The 22,911-nt window shown below is 42.9% G+C and overlaps 1 protein-coding gene and 1 long non-coding RNA gene across 7 annotated transcripts in view; one reads left to right on the top strand and one right to left on the bottom strand.

The window, feature by feature from the left end:
* Positions 1–445, bottom strand: part of CLINT1 (clathrin interactor 1) — a 54,524-nt gene extending 54,079 nt beyond the window's left edge. Inside the window, exon 1 of one of the 2 annotated variants that reach the window (XM_026063212.1) lies at positions 293–445. Coding sequence is in view for 1 of the 2 variants with exons in the window: in XM_026063211.1 (XP_025918996.1) it covers positions 293–333 (41 nt within the window). In the remaining variant the exon portion in view is untranslated. The remainder of the gene's footprint in view (positions 1–292) is intronic. The other variant, XM_026063211.1, reaches the window with a different exon arrangement.
* Positions 446–690: 245 nt separating this feature from the next.
* Positions 691–22,911, top strand: part of LOC112964724 — a 108,401-nt gene continuing 86,180 nt past the window's right edge. For all 5 annotated transcript variants that reach the window (XR_003253055.1, XR_003253051.1, XR_003253054.1 and 2 more), the window contains exons 1-2: positions 691–1,548; positions 1,951–2,012. This is a non-coding gene — a long non-coding RNA (uncharacterized LOC112964724). The remainder of the gene's footprint in view (positions 1,549–1,950; positions 2,013–22,911) is intronic.

The raw sequence follows: 22,911 nt of genomic DNA, 5'->3' as shown, positions 1-22,911 counted from the left end.
AGGCCACAGACCACCCGGAGGGCAGGCGCTGGCTGTCAGGGGGGCCAAAGCCGCGCCAGGTGGGCGGGCAGGGGCCGCGCGGGACAGTGACCCCGGCGAGGGGGGCAGGGGCCGGGGCGGAGCGGGGCGAGGAAGAGGGATCAGCCGGGCGCCGAGGGGGCGCGAGGCGGCCGCCTCGGCGGGGGAGGGCAGCGGCCATGTTGCGGGGGGAGCGCGGGCCCCGCCGAGGGGGCTCGAGCCGCCCCGGCCCCCCGCCCAGCCCTCCCGCCCGCCCGCGCCCCGCCGTACTCACGCCTTGTCCACCAGCTCCCGCACTTTCCACATGTTGAGCATGGCGCTGACCGCGCGGAGACCTCCCCGGCCTCGCTGCCCTCCGCCGGCCCCAAGAGGCCCCGCTCACCGCGCTCCGGGCAGCCGCCGCCGCGCCAGGCCCGCTCCGGCTCGCCGCCGCCTCTGCCAACCGAGGGACGCGGCGCCACTCCCGGAAATGGAGGGCCGCCTGCCGCGCGGCCTGATGGGATGTGTAGTTTCCCGGCCGGCCGGCCGGGGAGGCCGGGCTGGCCTCGCAAAGCCTGCTGGGAGCCGAACGCCAGTCGGGCGCGGAGCCTGCTGGGAAGTTTAGTCCCCAGTGAAGAGCGCGGGCTCTCGGCGGAAGGCCTTCTGGGAGTCGTAGTCCTGCGGCCGCCCGGCCTAGCCCGGTCGCTCGGGCCCACTAAACACTGCTCCGCCCCGCGGTGGGACCGAGGTTTCTGCCCTCCGCGGCCTGGGCCGCAGCCCGGCCCGGCCTGCCGTCGCCCTGCAGCCCTGTCCAACGCCGGGTTAACGTCTGGACTCACAGCCAACCGAGACACCAGAGGGAGAGCGGTCTAACCAAATAGCTGGTTAAACCACAAAACACAGACATAAAAATCACGTCTGACTAGAATACGGTTTTATACCCCGCTTTTATTACGAGGAATTCATTTAAGAGTAAAATTCTGTCTCGATGACTTCTTGTTTGCTGATCGCGATGCGCCCGCGGCCTTCCGTAAGCGCCGGGTGGACGCCGCGCACCCTCGCGCAGGCCTGCGCGGGCAGGGCTGGCAGCGGCACAGCAGGGCGAGGCGTGCGGAGGGCGGCGCGGCCCGCCTGGGCATAACGTGCGGGAGCCTCGCCTCCGCTGCCGAAGAAAGATCAAGTCAATTGAGAGAAAGCCAAAGAAGAATCGTATGCATTAAAGCTGCCTCAGGAGAATAGTAACTGTTTTAACATACTTGTCAACAAGTGTTGCAATACCATCTTCAAATGTTGCTTGCTTATGCAGGGTATTGAACAGGAATCACAGCTCCCTGGATATAATGAAAACAGTGAAGCCAGGGAAGTGATTTTATAATCAAGATTGTCAGACAGTTTCATTATACATTTAGTTTTGTTATCTATCTATCAACTTGTTTTCAGCATGAATTTTGAATGACTAGTCCTGAGGGATTTTTTTCTCAGAAGAGATGAAAGTCAGTCCGCTATCTCTTTGCAAGTTAAAGGACATGAACAGAGTGCCTGGATATTATGGTTAGTCCATAATATATCCTTGATGTGTATTTCTTGCTTGTGTGGTAGGAAAATTACACTCCTACAGTTATACTTGTCAGCGTACTACCCAGAGCAAATTGTAAGGGAGAGTTGTAATGTCATGCCTGTGTTTCATTTTAAGAAAATTACAGAAAACACAAATGAGTGTATTTTGCCTAAAGATAACATATATCTGTAAACTTTTACCTTACATTTTAATTATCTTTTAAAAGCAGGCACAACAGCATTTGAAAGATCAGCTGTAACTTCACTTAGTGGTTAAATTACAGTGAATATACTTCTGAAAATTGTTTGTTCTTTGAACTAATCAGGAAAAGGTGCAAAAGCAAACAGCCAGTCACCTGCCCACTTTCTGACATCCTGTTATATCTTTTTATGTAGGTACTTCCATGGTTTCTTCCAAACATGTAAGAAGTRGTGAGTGTGGATGGATCGTTCCCCAGGTATAGCTTTCCCATTTTTAATTTTCTGTGATTTCCAGTTTTCTGTGGCTCAGGAATTTGGTGCCAGAGTATTGGTGCTAAAGCTTTATGTTTAAGAGCACGTGATGGACTTTGGTTTTATGAATTTAACTGATTGCTTTTTGAACCCATTTATATTTTTAACTTACACAACATTTTGTGGCAATGAATTCTACAATATAGAGTTGTGTGAAAAAATGCTTTCCTTCAATTTTCTGCTTAATAGTATTGCTAGTTCAAGTATTATGAGAATTAGTGGATAATAATTCCCCATTGCTCATTTTCTTGCCAATTGTGAATTTTTAGGATAGATCTTATGATATTAGCTACTATGCTGTTTTCTTCACTGTGTCTCTGTGACTGTTACTCTTATTATACCTAGTCTTCCCTTGTGTGGAAGTTGTGCCATATATTTAACCATACAATTTCAGTTCTACTGTATCTTTTTTGAAACTGAAGAGGGGGAACTAATACTACATGCTGTGTTCAAGATATAGATCACCCTAATAATATTTTCTGTTTTGTTGTCAGTTCCCCTCATAAGGGCTCTTAACACTGTTTGCCTTTTTGAATGCTACTGAACACCAAGCTGGTATTTTAATCTGCAACACAACATCTATGGTGGCTGTTTGTGGCTGTTGTAATTTTGTGTTTAACTGAACTCAGCRCCAGTTTTGCTGTGCTCACTGTCCTCTCTGCCATGTGCCTTTCCATCATGGACTAGGAGTGAGGAGATCCTTAATTTCATATGGTAACACCTGGCAAAGCAAGCAGGGTGAGGACCTTTGCTCTTTGTTATCTGCCCTTCTTTTTTTTGTGAATAAACTGAGGACATTGGTCTTCAGGAGTAGGAGAGAGGAAGAGGAGTTAAGTATCACAATTGGAGCTAGCAAAAAAGTAAAGTTTCTGACTTGCTCTTATTTTGAAATTTGGCTTCAGTCCATATTGGATCAAAATCAAATTTCTAAATATATTTCTGATGATCTGCAAGTTCCCCAGATTCTGCTGTGGGGCGATGAAATTGATGTTCTTGTCAGTGTTGGTTTCCTTGAGCAGCTGCAGGCAGCTCCCCGAGTCCTGAGTGCTGGAACAAAGCTGCCATGAATTGGCAGGTCTGATGGGCTGCAAGAGGCAGTTTCCAGGGTCCAGACTCTGGCCACGCTTGGCAGGTGCACATGCCCCAGAGCCAAATCCATCCCTTCCCCTTCCTTTCTTCCCATCATGGTTAACATTTGGAATGAAACAGTTGGAGGTCAGTGAACCCTCAGAGTTTGATTGATTTGTTTGTTTGTTTGTTTGTTTTACAAATCTTTCTTTCCATCAGAAAAAAATTAAGAACTGCTCTAATTATACACTTCAGAAAAAGGGAATGAGTAGGGAAACAGTATTTTAGTATTTAGATTTAGTGGGGAGAGAGTATTTTAGGCATAGCAGAGTAACAGTATACGCAAAAGAAAGACAGAAAATAAAGCTGGAATTTAAAAGCAGTTAAGATGAAGGTGTGGGTCTTTTAAGCATTACTAGCTATGTCTGGATGCAGTAATGGGGCAAGGAGAGACAAATGGCATTTATTGTCAATTTTAGGGTATAGTAAAAAGCAGGTCTTTATGTAAGATTGAATGCAACATGACTGACAGTAATTTTGCCATCCCCATTCTGTCAGCTACTGATAAAGTGCATGAGCATATGTATAATTTCTGAATGATGTGAAGACACTTTCTGGTGCATAAGTAGTTGCTTTAAAGAAAGATTTGATCCGTGTAGGTAGAGGATAATGCAGTTTCAAAGCAATGCAATATTCAGCATAACAGGTAGTAGCTGTAACATATATCATGTAGAGGAACTGTATTTTATTATAATTTGAGCCATCAATTACAGGAGAAGCTGTTAGAGAAATTGAACTAATTTGAACACTGCAATAGAGTTTGCACCTGGATATTCCAGAAGTTAATATGGGCCATTTGGTGCACAAAAAGTCTTGCACATTCCAAATGCCTGGAGAGCAATATTGTTGTTAATCTCAACCATATTAATGCACAGCAGAGATATATCCAAGTCAGTGATTAATTTACAATTAAAATAAAAAAAAAAAACAGAAGTGCCAAGAGAAAACACATTAGGGTCAGGGAACGGAGGCAGTGGCAGAGACTGAGACAAACTTTTAACTTAAAGCAGTATTTGTTTTCATGATTTCATCAAGCTCCACTTTTACCCACTTACAGAGCTGAAATCTGAATTTCCTAAAATATATATTTTTTAAGAATTGGTAGCACAGAAGAAACATTGAAATAATTCTCTCCATTTGTAGACTGGTTAGTGCCCCAGGCTTTTCTAAACAATCACAGCTCTCCAAATCCCAATCTCTGTCTTTCTTTAATATATGCCATACATGCAGACTTATACACATACATTGTTATAAACGGAAGGTCTCTAGATGGGCTGTTTTGGAAACTGTCTCCCTGCTCTGTCACAGAATGTTCTGCTTCTGGTAAATAAAAGTGACAAAACCCTCTAGTCACTTCCATGGTCCTCAGTCTGCTTGCAGAGCTTCTACTGCTCATCACCTGAGCTCATTTCGCACTCCCTTAGCTCAAGGAGAGAGGCTTGGGGTGCAAGCAGTAACAGGGGATGTGAATGCTCCATGTGATAAGTACGGGGAGAATAAAAAGGAGAATCTGGTAGTGATGTATGCTGTTCCAGCTATATCCCTCCTAACACTGGCCTTTTCAGCCCTACTCTGAGGTGGTACCTCCTTTTACTAACAGCACTTTCATGCCCAGGACATGTCTGGCTCATTATAAAGGAATGTTCTAGGCAGCAAACTTCTTCAAAGTTTTCTAAGTGAAAATTATCCTATTTTAAACTTCAGAGCCAAGACTGCAACTGCCACCATATTATGCTTGCAAAAGACTGGAAGTGCAGTGCAGAGGTGGCGATTTGTCTCAGAGGCTGGGAGGGCAACTCTGCCACTCAGACAGCCAACATAACACTAGCAGTTTTTTGCAARAAGTTCCCACAGGGAGACTGCATTGAATATTAACCTCAGTCTGCATTCAGCCCTAGTGCTGTCCTCTTTTCTAGCCTGAAGAAATGAAGGCTGATTCCATACTGTGGACATGGGGATTTTACTCTGCCCATCTCCTCACAATCTTTTGAAACAGTCCAACCATTTCAGCTAGATTAGGCAAGGATGGTAACTTCTCAAAATGAATTACAAATTTATGCAAAATTCTTACAGGCTTCTTGAGAATAGGTGACAGAATAGGAGAGACTTTATTATTACTGCTCCTGAAAGACAAATGCAACTTGAGCTTAGCCCTTAAGCATTTGAGGTCAAGGCTGTCTTCTCTGGGTTCCCTGGTGTCCAGTAAGCAGTAAACTCTGGCTTTCCTGTGCCTAGGGCATTCACGATGTTGCTCTTTGTTGTGGATTCCCTGATGTCTAGGAAGGGGTGAACTCCTGCTGCCAAAATATTATTATTTAATTATTAAACCAATCAGCTGTGAGACATGTCTCCAGGGAAGCAGGCTTCATTAGTTCCACTTTTGACGGAGTTACTTGGGGTTTTTTTTGTTTTTCCCGCACTAGCAATTGGCTGTGTGTGCGTGGTTCCAAATTAAGATGAAAATGTGGAGTTTGGGGATTGCCAGCTCTTGGCTGATATTAGATGTTCTGAGCTTTCCTTCATGCTGATGAAGTGGCATTATCCAATACTTGGGGAGGCTTTGGAAATACATTTTTGAAAGTGTGTTCCCACTGTTGGAAGTGCAAAATATGGGGAAAAACCTTCTGGCTGTTGTCACAACTATTTCTTTCATGCCMCTTGACATCTCCATTACTTGGCTGTGGTACTTTACAAGGGGAATTTAGGRGTTTGTTTTCGAGAAGTGGTTTTCAGAATATAATATGCTTCCCTAAGATGAATCACCCATGATCCTCCTCCTTACAGCAATTCATCTCCAGATTCCTCAGTCTTTTTCTTTAGCTTCAGTATATTCTAAGAATCTAGAGCCTGGATCATTGCTGCTATTTGCTGCTATGCAGCTCTTCCAGGAAGTTCTTTTGTCCACTGACAAAAATCCAGCTCTTACTAGCATTTGAACTGYACAGAGGGAGGAAGAAAGGACAGGCTGCTGTCTGCTTTTTGTAACACTCAGCCCTTGACAGGTTTGTCTCGGGTAGGAGTCTGCATTTCAAGTTTCAAAATTCCTGTGACAGTGGCCAGGGTTAGAAAACTGGAGGCAGAACAGGGCTGAACCAGAAGCACATGCCAGACTAGTGAGGTCAGAATTCCTGGGTATGGCTGCAGCCAGTAAATGTTCCATTTGTTAAATTGTCTGTTTGAGTCTAGTCCAAGTCACTCAGCTTTGTGCTAGATCCCAAGCCAGAACGGTCTTATTTGCCTCATTTCCTACAGACGCAAAGCTTATGAGATGTTGCCATCTATGTGTTTGTGTCTCTCAGTCCCCTTGTAATTACTGTTGGGCTCATTGGCCAATTTCAACCAAATTTGGTTAGATAGAGGGGTAGCAGCCTTAAGGATATGCAGTTATATGTTCTGTGAAAATACACAGCTGTATAGCGAAGGAGACCGCATGAATATCCCTCTCCTGGGAATGGCTGAAGTGGGAGTTCAATTAGACAGCAATGAATCCACTTGAGAAAGCACTGTTAGGAATGTTCCAGCTTCTGAGGGAGTTTGTGCGTTCTTAAGCACAGGAGAATCCAACCACAAGACACAACACTACAGGAGAACAGATTTCCTTCGTTCAGCTGCTCACTGAAGGCCTTGATTCCCTTAGGTCTGGCTATTGTCCTGTATAATAACCAGTATCACAAATATCTTAAATGCCCCATCAGATAAAGCCCTATTAGTGCTTTCCATCAGCTGTGGACAACCAGAGGACAGAGTTAAATTCACGTTTCCCCTTAACACTACTAAATAGCCCCTAAACTGGTAAAAGAAATGGCAAATCAGTATCATCTTTAAGCTGTGCTCTAGAGCAATTAATGTTTCATAAGCTATTAAAGCGTGGTCCATGAAACCACTGCAACTTTTTCCCTTGAAGGTCATGCATACACATTGTCATGGATGCAAGCTAACAAACAAACAAAATAGGAAGAAATAAAAATAATATTTGAATGGCCAACAATTATTCTCATTCTTATTTAGCTGAAAATGAATACTGCCATGGTAACACTTCACAAGATGGTTTTTGAATTCCTTTTTCAGAATGATTAGCTGGACTTGAATTGAAACACACTAATGGAAATATTCCCACAGCCTGACAGGTTGGGAATCTCCAGGCTGTAGTTATCCAGGCAGTTTTAGTCAGAGAAACTAGCTTTCTATCCCAAAGTGGGAGAAAGGATGCTTTAAAATGCCTTTTTTTTTTTTTTTACCCTCCACAGTTTTCAATTAAATCATGTTCCAAAGAAAAGAAAAGAATGAAGGAAAGTGCTGCTGATTTTTGTACATGCAAAGAAAAAAAAGAAAAAAGAAAAAAAAAGAAAAGAAACAAGTTGTTTAGCGAGTTTCTTTTYTCTCTGTCAGGTAACATAGTCATTTATATTAATCACCAGGAAAACTGCAAATCCAAGTCCTGGAACAAAGGGTTCCCACCCGAGTAACTTCCCTCTGAGAGAGGCAATGGTGCTTCAGTAACTTTTCCTTTCATGCTTCCCTCATCTTTCTTCTTTTCTATTTCAGTTGCTTGGAATATGGTTCTTCTGGTTTATGTTGTTTACAGAAGTAAGGCTTTAAAAGCTGATGTTGACTATTAKTATTTTACAAAAGCAAACCACAAGAACCATACCAACAAAAAAAACCTACTGAAGTGAACACAAATGTTTTAATGAATTAAAAGAAACCTTGAAAGAGCAAAATCTATCTCAGAGGTGAAACTGATGAGGCCACGTTTGTTGTCCAAGCTGGAAGGAATGTCAGGTAAGAAAAAGTAGCATAAATTAATAGTATGTATTTCAAGCATTTTCTACAAGAACCAGACTTGATCCWCTGGGACTTAAGTGCACATTTTCTTGAAGGGATGAATAACCTTTTAACACTGTCACTTAGTACACATTTCCTTTCTCAGAATTATTTGGTMATGGCCACCATCAGGTAAAAAACAGTGAATTAAATGGACTGATAATCTCCAGTTCCTAAGTTCTTCAGGGAGGTACATTCAATATTGAATTTGTTGTGACTGAGTCCTTCAGTTCTTGTACCCTAGCAAAGAAAGTTAGAACTACTATCTGCTCTTCCTCTGATCTTGAGGAAAGCTTTGGGAACAAAATGATGCTCATTTCCAACTACCTGTCTCCTCCTCCTGGAATAATTGCCAGATGGATCAAAAATTTTGCCTTTCAAGCAGTACCACCCAGTAAAACAAGTATATTGCACAAGACCATAATGTTGTGGCCTGGTTACTTTTCTCCCAGTTGCTCTACTGCTTTCTTCATTTGCAATAGTTTCAGTTCCTCTGTTGTTTCCATTGGTGTGGCTTCTATTTACTGGCTCCCCCTGTGTCTCATGCTTAATGCATCCTTTTGGATGAGTGCTGAAGGCTGAGTTCAGAGAGGAGACGTTAGTATCCCTTCAGCTTTGAGGTGCTTATTCRTTAGAGTTCACCAGTTTGGACTGATGAACAGTTTGACTTCTGAACTGTTCACTACTTCAGAAGATTGGGAAGGGAAAAATAGAGTGTAAATGCTGCTAGCCTGAATACAAGGTTTCTGCTGGGAAGAGAAAAGACCACAACAGAAACAAGGAGGTAAGAGCTCTGGAGAGGCAGGGGTTGTCAAAAAGCCTTCCTCATCAAACAGGCTTCAGAAAACCACAACAGATGAATTTTCACTACCAGTCAAATGTAAGAGTGTAGGAAGTTGACATGCTGTCCCTTGGAGAGCTGAGGTATTGACAAAAGACATGCAAACTTGAAAAATGTACATTTGTGGAAAAATCCATCCTGACAAGTGACTGCACTTAAGTCACCAAATGGACCTCACCCATGGGATGAAACTCAATTATGGTTGCACATCCAATGAATCCATTCATGGAGAAAGCACATGGCCAATAAAAGGGAACCGTTTAATAATCAGATCTTTCAAAAACTATTTAGCTTTTTGCCGCTGAGCACCTGCTTGAAGTGATGTGTACTTCCCTACAAACCTGCTTGGCTCCTCACTAGCTGCTTAGAAGCGCTGAGCCATTCTGAGCTGTTCTTGAGCGCAGGTGCATCCTGCGCAAGCCAGTCAAAGGAATTTCTGAAACCCTTCTGAGTAGAAGTMTGACTTAGCTTTCACAGTTACAGTTTGTATTAGTTACATATGAAGGATGCTTTTGTGTTTGGGGATATTTTTATGAAAGTAACAGTAGGAGCTATTTAATGCTAAAAAGATTGTGTTAAATGGTTCAGTCCAGAGAGTACCAGTCAAGGCTTCATTAAGCAAGAAGCTMGCAAGCTCCAAGTCAGTAAGGCAGTCTTCCATTTTGGGTGAGGAAGTGTCTGGCATGCAGCTGCTGCTCTGAGTTTATCTTTCCATGCCAGTATTTCCTAGGTGCCATCTCTCTCCTTTTGAGATTACATTATCTTTTACACAATCTGTATACTTTTTATTTGCCATCTTCTTGATTTCAACACAGCCACAGTTATGATCATGAATAAATCCTTCTTAGTGAAAGACCCGTTTTGGGTCATTTTTGGTTTTCTGCTTCATAAATGAAAGCCAGCCTCACTAATGGCATCCTAGCCATTTGCTTTGGAATGCACCTACACCTATGTATGTTCTGCAACAAAAACATTTTTGTGAAACTGAAACACTTTGTATAAAGATTGCAACTGTTGTTTACTAAAAACAAGCAACAGTGACTGGCACATGCTTTTAAGAACACAGATATTAGGTGCAAGTGTTTCAGAAATCCAGCTAGTTTCTATGGTCAAATCTGAAACCTTTGCTTCTTTTACCAGCCATCTAGCTCTCTGCTGTGTCTGTTTTGATAGGTCTGTCATGATGTTTTCAGAAAATGTCTTTTCTCTAGAATAAATTTTATATCCAGTTTTTCATGACAATTCAGAATGCAGTTTCCCTCAGATACGTGAAATTCCAGTTCCAGCAGTGTGTATACACATGTGCGTGCACGTGCACCCAGAGACATCTGCATTTCCACCCATCAATAAAAGGAAGAATGTCCTGGGGACTTAGCTGTTCTTTCTTCTTTCTTCCTTTCTCACTCCCATTGTGTCAACTAAGGTTTCTTCATAAACTTTTTCTGGGTTGAGAATTTGGACTTGGAATACTGTTGGACTTGGAATATGTTGCTGCCAAGCAACACATTTCTCATTCAGATTTTCATGGAAAAATGTAGCACGTCTATTTGCACAGTAACCCTGACATAAGTTTGAGCCCACTGTCAAGACCAGAGTCATCATGCACTCTGTAAACAATCAAGTCTKCATCATTCCAGCCTGAGAGCTGAAGAAAACTGTTTAGCATCTTAGCAGAGGACATGTTTTATTCATAACATGTATGTGGATATGAGTAGGGTATTGGATGTGACTTTTCTCCAGCAGCAGGTATCCAGAACTTGACTATTCTGAAGCATTACATGGGTACTTTGGTCTCAATCCATAGCCAGCCACGCAGATGGAAAATGCAGGGGGTCACAGGGCCTAGCAAGCTTAAGTCTTCTCTCAAGCCTACTCTTCAAGTCTGATGTAATCAGAGYCAAAGACCCTTTAACATTTATAGCAGTTATATGAGCAACACTATTTCAACGAAATAAATCCCACATTCTTTGAAGTATCTCCTGCCAGAGCTGAAAAACATGCCTGTGACCCCCATTTCCTAAAAACACACTGTATTTGCTCCATRTTTATGACCTATCTTCATCACACTCAAAGTCTATCTAGCAGAGTTGTTTCTGTATCTAGCATCCTTTTTACTTTGTGCCTTCACAGTTACAATGATTCAGCACAACAAGAATATTGTATGCAAGTCTGCCATTAAGCAAATATTTTTCATTGTTTGCAGAATCCCTAGAATTCAGCAGAGGAATAGACTGGTATTTGAGCCAAGAAACATCTGAATGTCATGTAAAGTTCAATTAATTATTTTCTAAATAGTCACCAGCACTGCTCTAGCTTGGAGTAGGATTCAGCTGGTATTACTGTGATCAAACTGTAGCCTTTCAGAAGAGGGGGATGTTTGCTTTCGCCTTGGCCTGTCTAGTTTCACATTGTGACAAAGCCATTTCTGTAAAGGATGCACTCAAAGACTTAAAAAACCCACGGCTGTGCTCTTTTAAAAATTGCACCATTGTGCTTCCAGGGAATCGGCTTAGTCTGATTAGAACTCTGCACAAATTCCGCTTGCATGTCAGCCAGAAGCACTCAAACCAGCTGCAGCCACAACAAAATTCAAGTCAATTGCATCTTCATCGTGATCTCCTGCATCTGTGTTTACGACAGTATAAAATAAAGGAGGAAGCACCTTTGAGTGTTTTGGCTGAATGCCGCAAGGCTTGAGCTTTCTGGCTCTGCTCTGGGCTCTCTAACCTGTTCTTGCAATGCTGAGGGGAAGGGCAGCTGATTATGAAAGAGTTTCTCCAGCAGCAAGGAGTCCACGCTAGTGAGCAACCTCTGAACATATCTGAGCAGGTCTGTTGCTCTAACTTGGGAGGTCCAAAAGGTAGGAAAGAGTCACGTAATTTGTAGTCCATACTCCAAATCCTGAGATCTGCAAAATAAGCCAGATGGTCTAGCATTGATTGCTATACCAAAACCGTGAAACACAACCTCTGGAGCATGGGAGCATACCCTTGTCCAGGTTTGTAAAGGTATTTAAGCACCCAAAGATGCCGACAGACACCTAATAGGATTTATAAAAGTGCCTGAGGGAGTTTGGGACCTAATTCCCATTGGCTGTCAATGGGAATTAGATGTGTAATCTACTTAGGCAATTTGAAAATCCCACTGGCTGTATCTTTTCACGACTAAGTACCATTACAAGCCTTAGCCTTAATGAATAGAATTATTATTATACTTGGTTTCATTTCCTAAAACACTGATACTGGCATGAAGGCTCGGAGGCAGCTTCCCTAGGAAAAACTGCCTGCCTCCAAGCATGGATGGGTGCKGTGGATGTGAAGTTTCAGGAAGGAATAACTGAGCTACTGCAACAGTCTTTATATCAGCATTGTGGCTGCAACTAGCCCAGAGAGCTCTCAAASGGTTTTGTGTATTGGTCAGTTTGGTTTTAATGTGTGTTACGTAAAAAATGTGAGTGACTTGGTGAAGGGAAAATCCTGCTCACCCACAGCAAAGTAATAAAGAAAACAGAAATCGTAAGTGCCCGGAGGCTGTGACTAGCCAGTTGAAAGGGTTTCATTTTTCTTGCAAAGAACAGCATTGGAATCTTCTCACCACTGCATGGACTGAATTAAGTCCCATGTGGTACTGGAGAGAATTCACAGCTTTGGGCAGTACAAGAACTCTTTGGTTCCCCTCTTTTGCTCAGGCAACCCAGACACAGGCACAGAGCTGCAGTGCAGAGTTTAACCAAACAACAGCCTATTCCTTTCCCTTTTCCTCGTCAGGCTTGGACTCAAAACAATAACCAAAACTCCTGTATCCATACAACTGTTCAAAAGCTGCCAAAAGCTTGATTTCCACAGAAAGTAAATTTCATTAAATTCAACTTTGCTTACTCACTTAACTTTACATGCTTAGAGTTGTGAGAGTCAGCTCAGCACAAGAAAGGGTCAGAGTGAGTGCTTCAAGTAGGAAATATCTGGGACAGTTTTCTAGCTGGTCTGGGGCTGCAATAAGATGCTGATTATTTCCAGGGTTTCCATAAATGTGTATGAATAGAACAAGGTATTTGAGATGCTCTCTGAAATTGGTGGAGTTTGAAAACACCTGTTAGCCTGGTTATATTAGCCTGTTGCTAATATAAACATTGCATTTATTAAGAATATTTTGACATTGAAAACGATAACAATGAAAAATTATTTTAAAATGTTACATGTATTCCTGGGTGAGAACCTTGCTCTGAGTCAGTGCTATCCTTGACCAGAATGCCAACATGCCGTATACACATAGCTAGTGGATATTATACAAAGTGGGTGGGATTTTCAATGACTTAAATTGGCTGAGAATCTGACACCATCTTTAAGCACATGATTATGAACTATTTGTCATGTCTCATTGAGTGTGTACAGTGGACAAGGAGGGAACCTGAGGACTGCTAGAAGAGACGGTAAGTTCTTGTATGGGAAAGCGAGYTGGAACTTCAGGGTGTTTGAAAATATCTTTACAAATGTTGCTTTTTACTGTATCGCTGTTTTCATGACACATAGCGAGTGGTTAAAACGGGCAAGTGCCTGGGTGCAGTCAGTGCTGGGAACTGGTTGTCTGAAGTGTCACAAGGAACCCACATAAGGCTTGGCTGCAGCCAGCTGAATTCAGTTTTACTGCAGAGTACAACTGCCTGCTGAAATCTTGCCACAGCTAGAATTTCTTCCCAACACACCCATCGCTGAGCAACAATGTGTGTCCTTTTCCAGAGAATGGGATCAGCCCTGTCTGGCTCTTGAGAAACACACCAGCTGCACTTGAGAGGGTGATGGGATGAATGTAAAAGGAGCTCTGCAGCCCCAGCAGAATGCTAGGTTTTCCTAGCTAAAGGCAATTCAGCAGTATAATCCCTCATGTGAAAGGGACACCCTTGCCAGAGGCAATGGCATTTAGGTGCAAGGGGAATACATCATTACAGAGAGGAGAGGGGATGTGGAAGTAGAGGAGCCAATTGATCTGCAGGAATAAGGACAGCAAGCTGCTTTTTTTTTGCTTTTTTTCTTTTTTTTTCTTTTTCTCTTGCAAGTTTATTTGATGCTAATGAACTGCAGGGGTATTAGAACTAACTGCTTCCTGGCACAGAGTACATAGACGTTGTGCAAGATTCCTTTCAGCTTAGCTTTGCTGACATGCTTGGTTCAGACCTCAAATATCTCTAGTTTTTCCAGTTCTGAATTTTTTCTACAAGTGAAAAGGCCTGTGTCAGTGAAAATGTGCCAAAATACCTGGGAAGCTGGGGCAGACTGGAAAGACTGTGTTGTTCTCCACATGATCTCAGGCAGGGGGTTGACTTGCCACTTGGGAGGCCGGTCTGCAGCAGAAGGGAAGAGGCATCAGGTGGGGTGTGCAGGGTTAGTTCAAGTGGGATGAGCGCACAGCACTAACAGCCAGCAGGCAAATGGCTCTGTTCCTTTTTTCCAGTGGAAAATATTTCAGTGACAGTTTGTTTTTTCCTTTCATCAACATTTCTCTTAGATCCTTTTTAATTTTCTGAATAAAAGGAAATCATCTTCGACCTAATAATGGGTGAACACTGCCATGAAAAAGCCAGTTCTCACTAATGACCCCGCTCCTTCAGGCTCTGGAATTTCAGATGTCCCTAAGTATGCTGTAGATGAGTTTTACTTGGAGGGGTTCATGTTCCTTCCCATCCCTACATTTTTTTTCACTGTTAGTCTGATTCGGCACCCCTTGAAAAGAATGGACATGTTTACAGTTACTCCAAGAAGCCTGACYGAGGTGTATTCACAGCACAGAGAAGGCAAGGGTTCTAGTTTATCTTCATCTCTTTCCCTCTTGGTAATCATCACAGCAGTAATTCACACTCTACCCGACTTTTTGTCTGTTTTGATTGGCAGGCTACAGAACTAACTCCCCTGCCTCGCGAGGGGTTTATAACCCTTCTTCTGAAAATGCCTCTTAAACATCAGGCTTGCAATGTTTCATAAATTATTTTCTTTTCCTATCTTTTCATCCACTTCCTCCTTTAATTAGTAAGGAGAAGTTAGCTGACAGCTGGGAAAACCTGCCCAGATAGTTTTAATTCCCCGTGTTTTTTCTGACCTGAATCTTTTTTTTTGGGGGGTGAGGGTGGGGGTGGGGGAGAAATGTCCTTGAAAGAGTGCTTATATGCTGATCTAGTCACATAGCGGAATCTACGTCTGTGTGAATGTGGGTGTGCACACGTATGTGTAGGAAGAAGCACTTCGGTGAAACATCTCTTTCTCTCAGCTCTGCTGTTTGAACTGCACATCACAGCACGTTGACTGACAACTGCAAAGACATTAGTTACTGTACACGAGGGAAAAATCTGGCGTTCGTGTGACACAATTAATATTTTAAAAACTTGCTTACCTGTAGCTGTAAAGAGTAGCTCGCTTACCCAGAGGTCTTAAAGGAGCCACTGCTGGAGAGGCCAAGGGAGAGTTTAATAATGTTGCTTGTTTATTGCCATTTGAATCTCCTGTCCTGGGAGTTCTGCTTTGCTTTTGAGCTGTGTCAGGGCCTCTGGATTTGTCAGCCTTACTCACCATTTCTTGACCATGTTAGATCTCTAAAGCACTGCAACAGTTTTAATGTTTTTTACTCAAATTGTCCTGTGAGAGGTGTTAGTTCCATTTTGCAGAGGGATCACTGAGATATGAGGCTTTACAGGGCCTAATGCCCCCTTCTTCCCCCTTGCATATTCAGTAGTTTTTAACTGTTGGAGCTCTTCCCAGCAGCTGAAGGATTGTGTGACATAGAGGAGACTTCACCCAACTGGAGCTCAGCTCAGGGGGCCTGGGATTGATTTGAGAGTCTGTTTTTGACTAGCTGGATTTAGCTAGTCAAAGTTTACACAGCTGTGGATAGATCCAGCTGTGCTGGTGGAAGATGATGCTATTCCCAGCAGGTCATCATCACCTACGTTGCCAGAGGTTACTGCCCCAGCCAGTCTGCCAATGAAACATCCCACATAAATGGTCCTGAATTCAGGCAGTACCACGTGGATGGATGGATGGGTGAATGAATTGCAGTTGTTTTTTTTGAACTGATACGGATGATTTTGCAGGAAGCAAATTAAAGCACACTCTCTTGAGCCTGCTCCATCAGCAGGTCTAGATAGGGAAAGGTGGTGAACTCTGGCAGGCAGGTCAGTGTCACGCAGCTGGGGACAGTGTCTCACACCCGCACAGCTGGCTGGAGAAGGTCCCTGGCTTAAGTCATAACATAACCTTTCTCAGTTTCTGCTTCGCTTCCCTCCCTGCGTCTCCACGGTCTGGTTAGAGCAGAACTTATGACAGTGTCTCTCACTGTGTACATGTTCTGCATATACAAAATGCTTAGCACTCATTTCACCCTATGGAGTACTATGAAAGTACAAACACTAGAGATAAGAAAAATTTACTTATTTTGAGAATGAGTGAAAGTAGCAGAATCTGACCAAAGGTCAGCAAATGACGAGGAAACCAGCCAGGATTAGAACTGATTATTTTTAGCACTCAGCCCTATTCTCAAACATTGCTCTATCTGGCTTGTTCAGCCACTCCTCCTAAAGGCATAAAGTGTAGGTTGTTCTTGGAAGAGTGAGGGTGGTAAAGGGTTAATCAGTGCTCCTGGCAGACCTAACATGGTGCAGAAGAAGAGGAAAGATTTGTCAGGCTTTAAAGTAGCTAAAAGTTGGCAGCAGTAACACAAAAGTCTTAAAATGATGGGCAAATATGGAAAGCAAATATGTTTGCTCTATTGAGCAGGGACAAATATATCTAGATAAACGAAGAGAAAGATTTAACTTTTGCCTAATCCTCACGGTATTTCGAGCCCAGGAATTTCTGGGAATCTGGTGGAGGCCAAATCGCATGACATTTCTAGCCAGATTTGCTGACCAAAGACATTGGAATCGGCCCTGAACTTTGGACGATTAGTCAAAATAAAATGCTTTGGGTTTAGCTATTAACTGAACGTCTGGAGCTCTGTGCTGTGAAATTTGAGCACCAATCAGCTTGATGCAAAGCCAGTAAGTCTGACTAATTCATATCAGCCTTGCCCTTGTGTCTAGTAGAGCAGGCTTAGGCTATCAGACCCAAAGCCTAGATCTCTGCTTTGGGTTCTACCTAGCTCTCTTAGGGTAAATGGGGTTAGTGAAAGAACCTACCAAATATATGATGTCCTGAAACGGTGCTACAGACACACATGTTGCCACCCACTCCTCACCACTGGACTTACCAACTTCTACTTCCCCTTCTCTTCCTCCCCATCCTCAAAGTTGCTCCTCATTCCCACTCCCCATTACCACCCCTGACGAGTGAAGGCTGCAACTTCTTTTTGCCTTCTTCCAGCTTTGCGATTGCAGCTCTTGTCTCCAATTCCAGGGCCATCACTGAACATGGGCATGGTCCGGGCTGTGGCTGCCCAGAGTCAGCACCGCGGGTTGCAGTCACGCAGCACAGAGCTGCCCCRCTTGGCCCCACAGGAGCTGGCTCATGTCTGGCCGGGTTTATTCATTCAGGCTCCATGTCGGGCAAATGCAGCTGCAGTGCTGGAGCCCAGCTGTCCTGGGAAGGGCTGGAGCCACATGCATACTGCCCTGCACTTTAGCCAGTATCTATGGCTCAGGTGATGTGCAGCCTGAATAATCTGCCTCTGGACAACTTGGAGTCGACTGCGCTTGTCTGAGCACCTGTCACGGGCACACAGAAGGGAACTGAGTGGGAGTTGCCAGAGTGAGTATGATTCAGGCATGCAACCTTCGGCAGGCCTGAGCGCACTTGGCACGAGGTCAAGGCTCTCAAAACAGCTGTGCCCCTTTGCTAATGGTTAGACAAATATGAACATTTTTGCATTTGTCACAAAATCCCCAGGCCTGTTGCTTTCATGTTTCCCAGGGCTTTAATTCCATGCCAGTATATTGGGGTGGGGGGGGGATAGAGGGAGAAGCAATGCTCCACAGATGGCCTAAAGATGGAATATCCTGGGAAGCATTAATTCTTTGAAGACAAATATTCCTTGAAGACAGAGATTTTAAATATGTACCGTATTTCTACAAACACTTTAAGCTGGCATAAGCCAGCCCTGCAACAGCCTCTTTCAGAGGGAGGTCCACCACCATTCCCATTCCTCTGCCTCCTCCTTCCTGGTCCAGGGCTGCTCCTTTCCCCATGCTGGCACCAACACACACATGGTTGTGCAGTGAACCAGGCCAGGGAACTCTGCCAGGTTAAAACTAAACAATTTCCTTTTCCTCAGGTTAGTTTTAACCTGGATAAGTTCCCTGATCTGGTTCACTGCAGGGCCACAAGAACACTTGTGTTGGCTCAAGACAGGGAGTAGCAGAGGAAGAGAGGAGGAATGTGGGCTGGGGATGAGGGAAGGAAGGGCCATTTCCTTTAGCAGTAGTGCAGGTTTATGCTGGCTTAAAGACTTGGTGGATCTGTGGTGTTAATTGCTGAAAATGATGCACTCCAAACCTTGTGTCATTGCTTAGAGATTTTCAGGAATAAAAGSCTCTCTCCATTTTAACACAGGGCCGTATTTTTTAGGTTGTTTTGGAGGGTCACAGTCTAAACTGAGTCCCCAATCTTCTTATGCTGAAGAACTGGCAGTCTGCCTAAGCATGATGAAAGAGGAGATAGAGGTAGAGAGAGGAAGAAAGCTTCTTCTAAAATTATAAAGCAGATTAGGAGCAGAGCCACAGTGAATTGGGATGTCTCCTTGCAGCTTGGTCCCCACCAGTGGCTTCCTTGACCCTCTGTATGGCAAGGAAAAGAGGGAGCCAGTTGCCTGCCACACTGCCATCAGTTCCCATTTGTGCTGATGGTGCGTGCTTATTATGTATTTATTTAAATCTCAGGGAGAATAAATCTTCGGAGTGGCAACTTGGTGGATGACTTGTCAAGAGCTGGCTTATTTATCYTAATAAAATGTGGACTAATTCCATTTATCTGAGTGGAGCTTTCTCTGCATTTACACAGATGTAACTGAAAGCAGAATTGGGCCCTCTGACTCCACAGCAGCATTAGCAAGTTTTCTGCTTTCTAAATCATACTACTGTTTTTCTACTAAGTTCCTCTGAGGCCTTCATTAAACTCTGGGGCACAAACTCTGTCTTTTATTTATAGCAGCAGCCAATAAGAAGATCTCAGAATCTGATCTGTTAAATGAGAAGTGAACATCGGCAAAAGTTACTAGCAAAGTATTTCCTCCTCTGCAGTCCCACTGAGGGAGAATCTGATCTCAGTTATGCTGGGGCGCTCTTGAGGTCAGTGAGGCTGTTCTGGCTTTACATGGTTTTCCCAAATGTGGAGATACAACATTTTGCCTAATGTGTTTGTAATTCTCATCAAATCAGTCCCAGTCTGTTGCATTTTGAAGGTGAGGTCCTTGTGTGCTGGCTGTGACCAAAGGCACGACAAATTCTCCTTGCTAAGAAAAAGAATATTAATTTTAGTCGCTTTCTTCCTTTTCTTTGTTTCCTTAGAGTGTTATTGTTTTTCATTGAGAAGATAATTTTAAGTGATACTTGACCATATTCCCCATTTTTTCCCACCTGAAGAGAGATGTACTTGAACTGATTTGCATATTTATTGAATCTGTGTTCCTAGGATGGCCACACCGTGATGCCATGTCTCATTTACAGCGTGTCCTGTTGGCTGTGTGACTTGTTAAAAGAAAGACACTATAAAAAGAAAAAAATATGCAATATGTTATATGTGGACTGCAAACATAAAAGTGACTGAAGTATGGAGAGAGAAAGAGATAGATTGGCAGCCTGGAGACATAATAAGCCATTAAACCATTTAAGGGAGGCCTGCTGAGTTTGTTGTTCAATTACTGTTACTGATGAAGTATGTCAATAATTATGATTTTCAACCCTGTATGACATTTATATTTGTAAAAGTTTCAGAGATTGGCTTTACCGAAACCCAGCGAGACTACTATTAAGGAGCTGAGATGAGGCTCACAGTGCATCGTTTTAGAAGAAGAATGGATTATACTTATTTGCTCAGGTTATTCAAAGCCCACAGTCTTTAGCCAGCTCTGGGTAGCCCCAGTCAAAGCAGTAAGGATGGTCTGATCTCATGTGTTCCTCAGTGTCTGAGATGAATAGATGAAATGGGAATATTTACTTTTCCCTGAGCCAGACACATGGTGGAATACTCCTCTATAGTATAACCCCATGAAAACTTTGCCTAGGAATGATAGAAAAGTGTGGATTTCATCCATTCATCATCATCACCATTACCGTAACTGGAATTCTTTATAAGGAACCTTATGCATCTTTTCTATTTTAAGAAAGTGACTGTTGATGAATCTCCAATAGAATAAGAATTAGATATAACACAGTATCCTTGATATTAGACAGGAGTGGTAGCCCTGCCTCTAATAAAATGTTTGCATAGGACTTTTGCTAGTGGCTAAATTTCAGTCCTTAAGAGGCAGATCAGGTCAATTCTGTATTTGCAAATTGCTACCAATATGGAACTGTTTTGTCTGGTCCTCCTCCACGTTCTTATTTTTTTTATTTATTTACTTTTCTTCTGGATTTAGAAATTTCATGTGTTAGAAAACACAAAAATTTTAGGTGAACCCTTCAAGTGGTGGTTATGTAGGAATGCCATTGGCATCTCTTGTTTTTCAGATGCATCACTAATGGGACCTAAAGTGGCCCTGTATGTTTGCAGGGACAGAGTTACTGTGACAAGAAAAGGTTAAAGGATTGAGAAACTCTAGGTTTTTGGAGGTTCTCTGGTGTAAGTTCATGTAATCCCCCAAACCAACTTTTCTACGGCCCCTTTTACCCAATGAAGATGACAAAACAATTAAGATGATCCAAAAAAGATAAATGATGGCAATTTTAAAATGCCATGTGATAATTTATCTGAAGGGTCTCATCATTCCAGATTCATTTTCAATGCACTGTAATAGCGTCAGTCCTTATAACTGTCTTTGGTATTCAGATAGATATCACAGCTGAAATCTGTAAGTACTGTGTTAAATTTTAGCATAAGTTATTGGAAACTATAAATAAGATCTCACTATGACTGTAATCCTTCAGTGATACATAAAATAATAATCTGAAAAAAATCACAGCCTCATTATAATATCAAATAAGATCAATTKTCAACAACAGTGATACTGTTGTGCTTTAGTTTTAGACAAAATCTCAATAGTTTATGAAAGGACAATGGCCAGGTAGCATTTTTTCATACGTACCAATATAGCTTAGCTATATTCCTTATTTATGCTGATACAGATGAGAGTAGGATCTGATCCCAAACTCTGAAAGGCCTGCTTTTGCACTGTGTTATGTCATCTAATAAAAATATTTTTGTGGAAAAAAATCTAACTTCACTTCAAAGAGTTTGAAAAGATGTTTTCTGTTTCTTACACTTCCCTCCAAATATTCTTTTTCAATTTTTTAACCAGCATGCTGATGAAGACATTATCAATATTTTTGTCTCCTCAATGCCCAGATAATAAACACTGTTGTAGAGGAGATGTGGGGAAAAATTTCTTTTTTGACAAAAAGCTTTGCAAAAATATTTTTAAAGGCATGAGATGTTTTTTTGTTAAAAATGCCAGTGATAAAAGATGCCAAAGGTTTCATTTGAACAGTTTGGTGCAAGGTTCCCTCTTTCAACAAGTCTGTGTCTCCAACCCAGTTGTGTAATGGCTCCAGCTGCCAACTGTTTTGAAAAATAAACTGTCTAGGCTGGATTCCTGTTAGGCAATCAACTTTAATCCTCTGGAGAAACGGTGAGCAGCTTTGTTCCTCTTACTTGAAGTCTGGGTTATCCTCCTTCATTTCTTTGTCTATAATCAATTTGGTTCATAGAGAAAGCCTTCATTATGTTAAAAGCTTTGCATGGGTTTAAGGGGCTGCTTAGCTCCTCGTGAGCTTGGGTTGTGTGTTTGTCCAGCTCTTTAACCACTGTTTCCCTGATCTTTATGAAGGACTCTGCATGTCATAGAAATACTTACTGTAAAGTTACGCTTGGGGAATGGTTTCAGAATCATCTTAAAATGATCTAAGTCTGCAAGATGCCAGGAAGGCTGGTTTTGCTCTCCTGTTGCTGGCCATACGTTCTCAATTCCTCCCTTGTGAGTGGTCAGGCAGGCAGAGGAACAAGTCTGTTGGAAAAGTAAGGATCACTTGGGACATGGTTCCACAAGAGCTCGGCTGAGACTGGCCGAGCTCCTGGTTGTGTGCGCCTTCCACACTGCCATTTTTCTGCTCCCATCATGAGCGGATTCACAGAGTTCAGCTTAGCAGAAACTGATCCCACTTCTTCTCTTTTTGTAGGGTTAGTTTTCTGCCATCTTAGTGGGCTCAACTGGCTCACACAGCGGGGAGTCCAGTGAGCACCTTTGCCTATGCGAAGAAAGAAATGGGAGCATGCACAAGAGTTCAAATTTATTAGCATGGATTTTGATGGTATTAGACCTTCAGCATGAGAAATATGTCTGATTCAGTCATTCACTCTAGGACTTTCCCTTCTTGATTACCCACTACAGTTGCAAACACACTTGTATTTGCTTTTTTGTTTAAACACCTATCTTTCTTGTCTGCTCCCTGGTCTCTGACAGTTGCCAGTGCATTTTCTTCTGCTCAGAGAGCTGTCAGAGACTCCCCAGGGTTGCCAGTACAAAGAGAAGAGGGTTGCTTGAGGCAGTTTCACACCTGCTAATGGAGGAGTCATCAAAACAGGCCATAGGGGGGAATGTTTCTCTCTTGGAAGTGAAAAAGAGTTAAATCATGGTGGGTGCTTCCTGGCATGAAATACAGTCCATGGGAAGAGAGTGCTGCAGGGGAGGGAGTGTCCTTTTCTTAGGAGCATACCCACCTTCTAAGCGCTACATCTCTGCTTCCTTCTGTCTTACAAATGTGTGCAAAAGATGACAAGTATCTTTTGCAAGAACTGCAGCTGCTTAATAGGGGATTTGCGGAAGAAAGTAACACAGCCTCGCTGTTTCCTTTCCAAAACTGGGATTGTGAGCCTATTGCCTCAGCAAAAGAATAAGATCCTTGCTGGAAAAGAAAAATT

This window comes from Apteryx rowi, unplaced genomic scaffold (assembly GCF_003343035.1).
Source record: "Apteryx rowi isolate R43461 unplaced genomic scaffold, aptRow1 scaffold_2, whole genome shotgun sequence".
NCBI classification, from domain to species: Eukaryota; Metazoa; Chordata; class Aves; order Apterygiformes; family Apterygidae; genus Apteryx; species Apteryx rowi.
The sequence above is the reverse complement of the archived record's forward strand: the minus strand, read 5'-3'. Positions and strand labels throughout refer to the sequence as shown.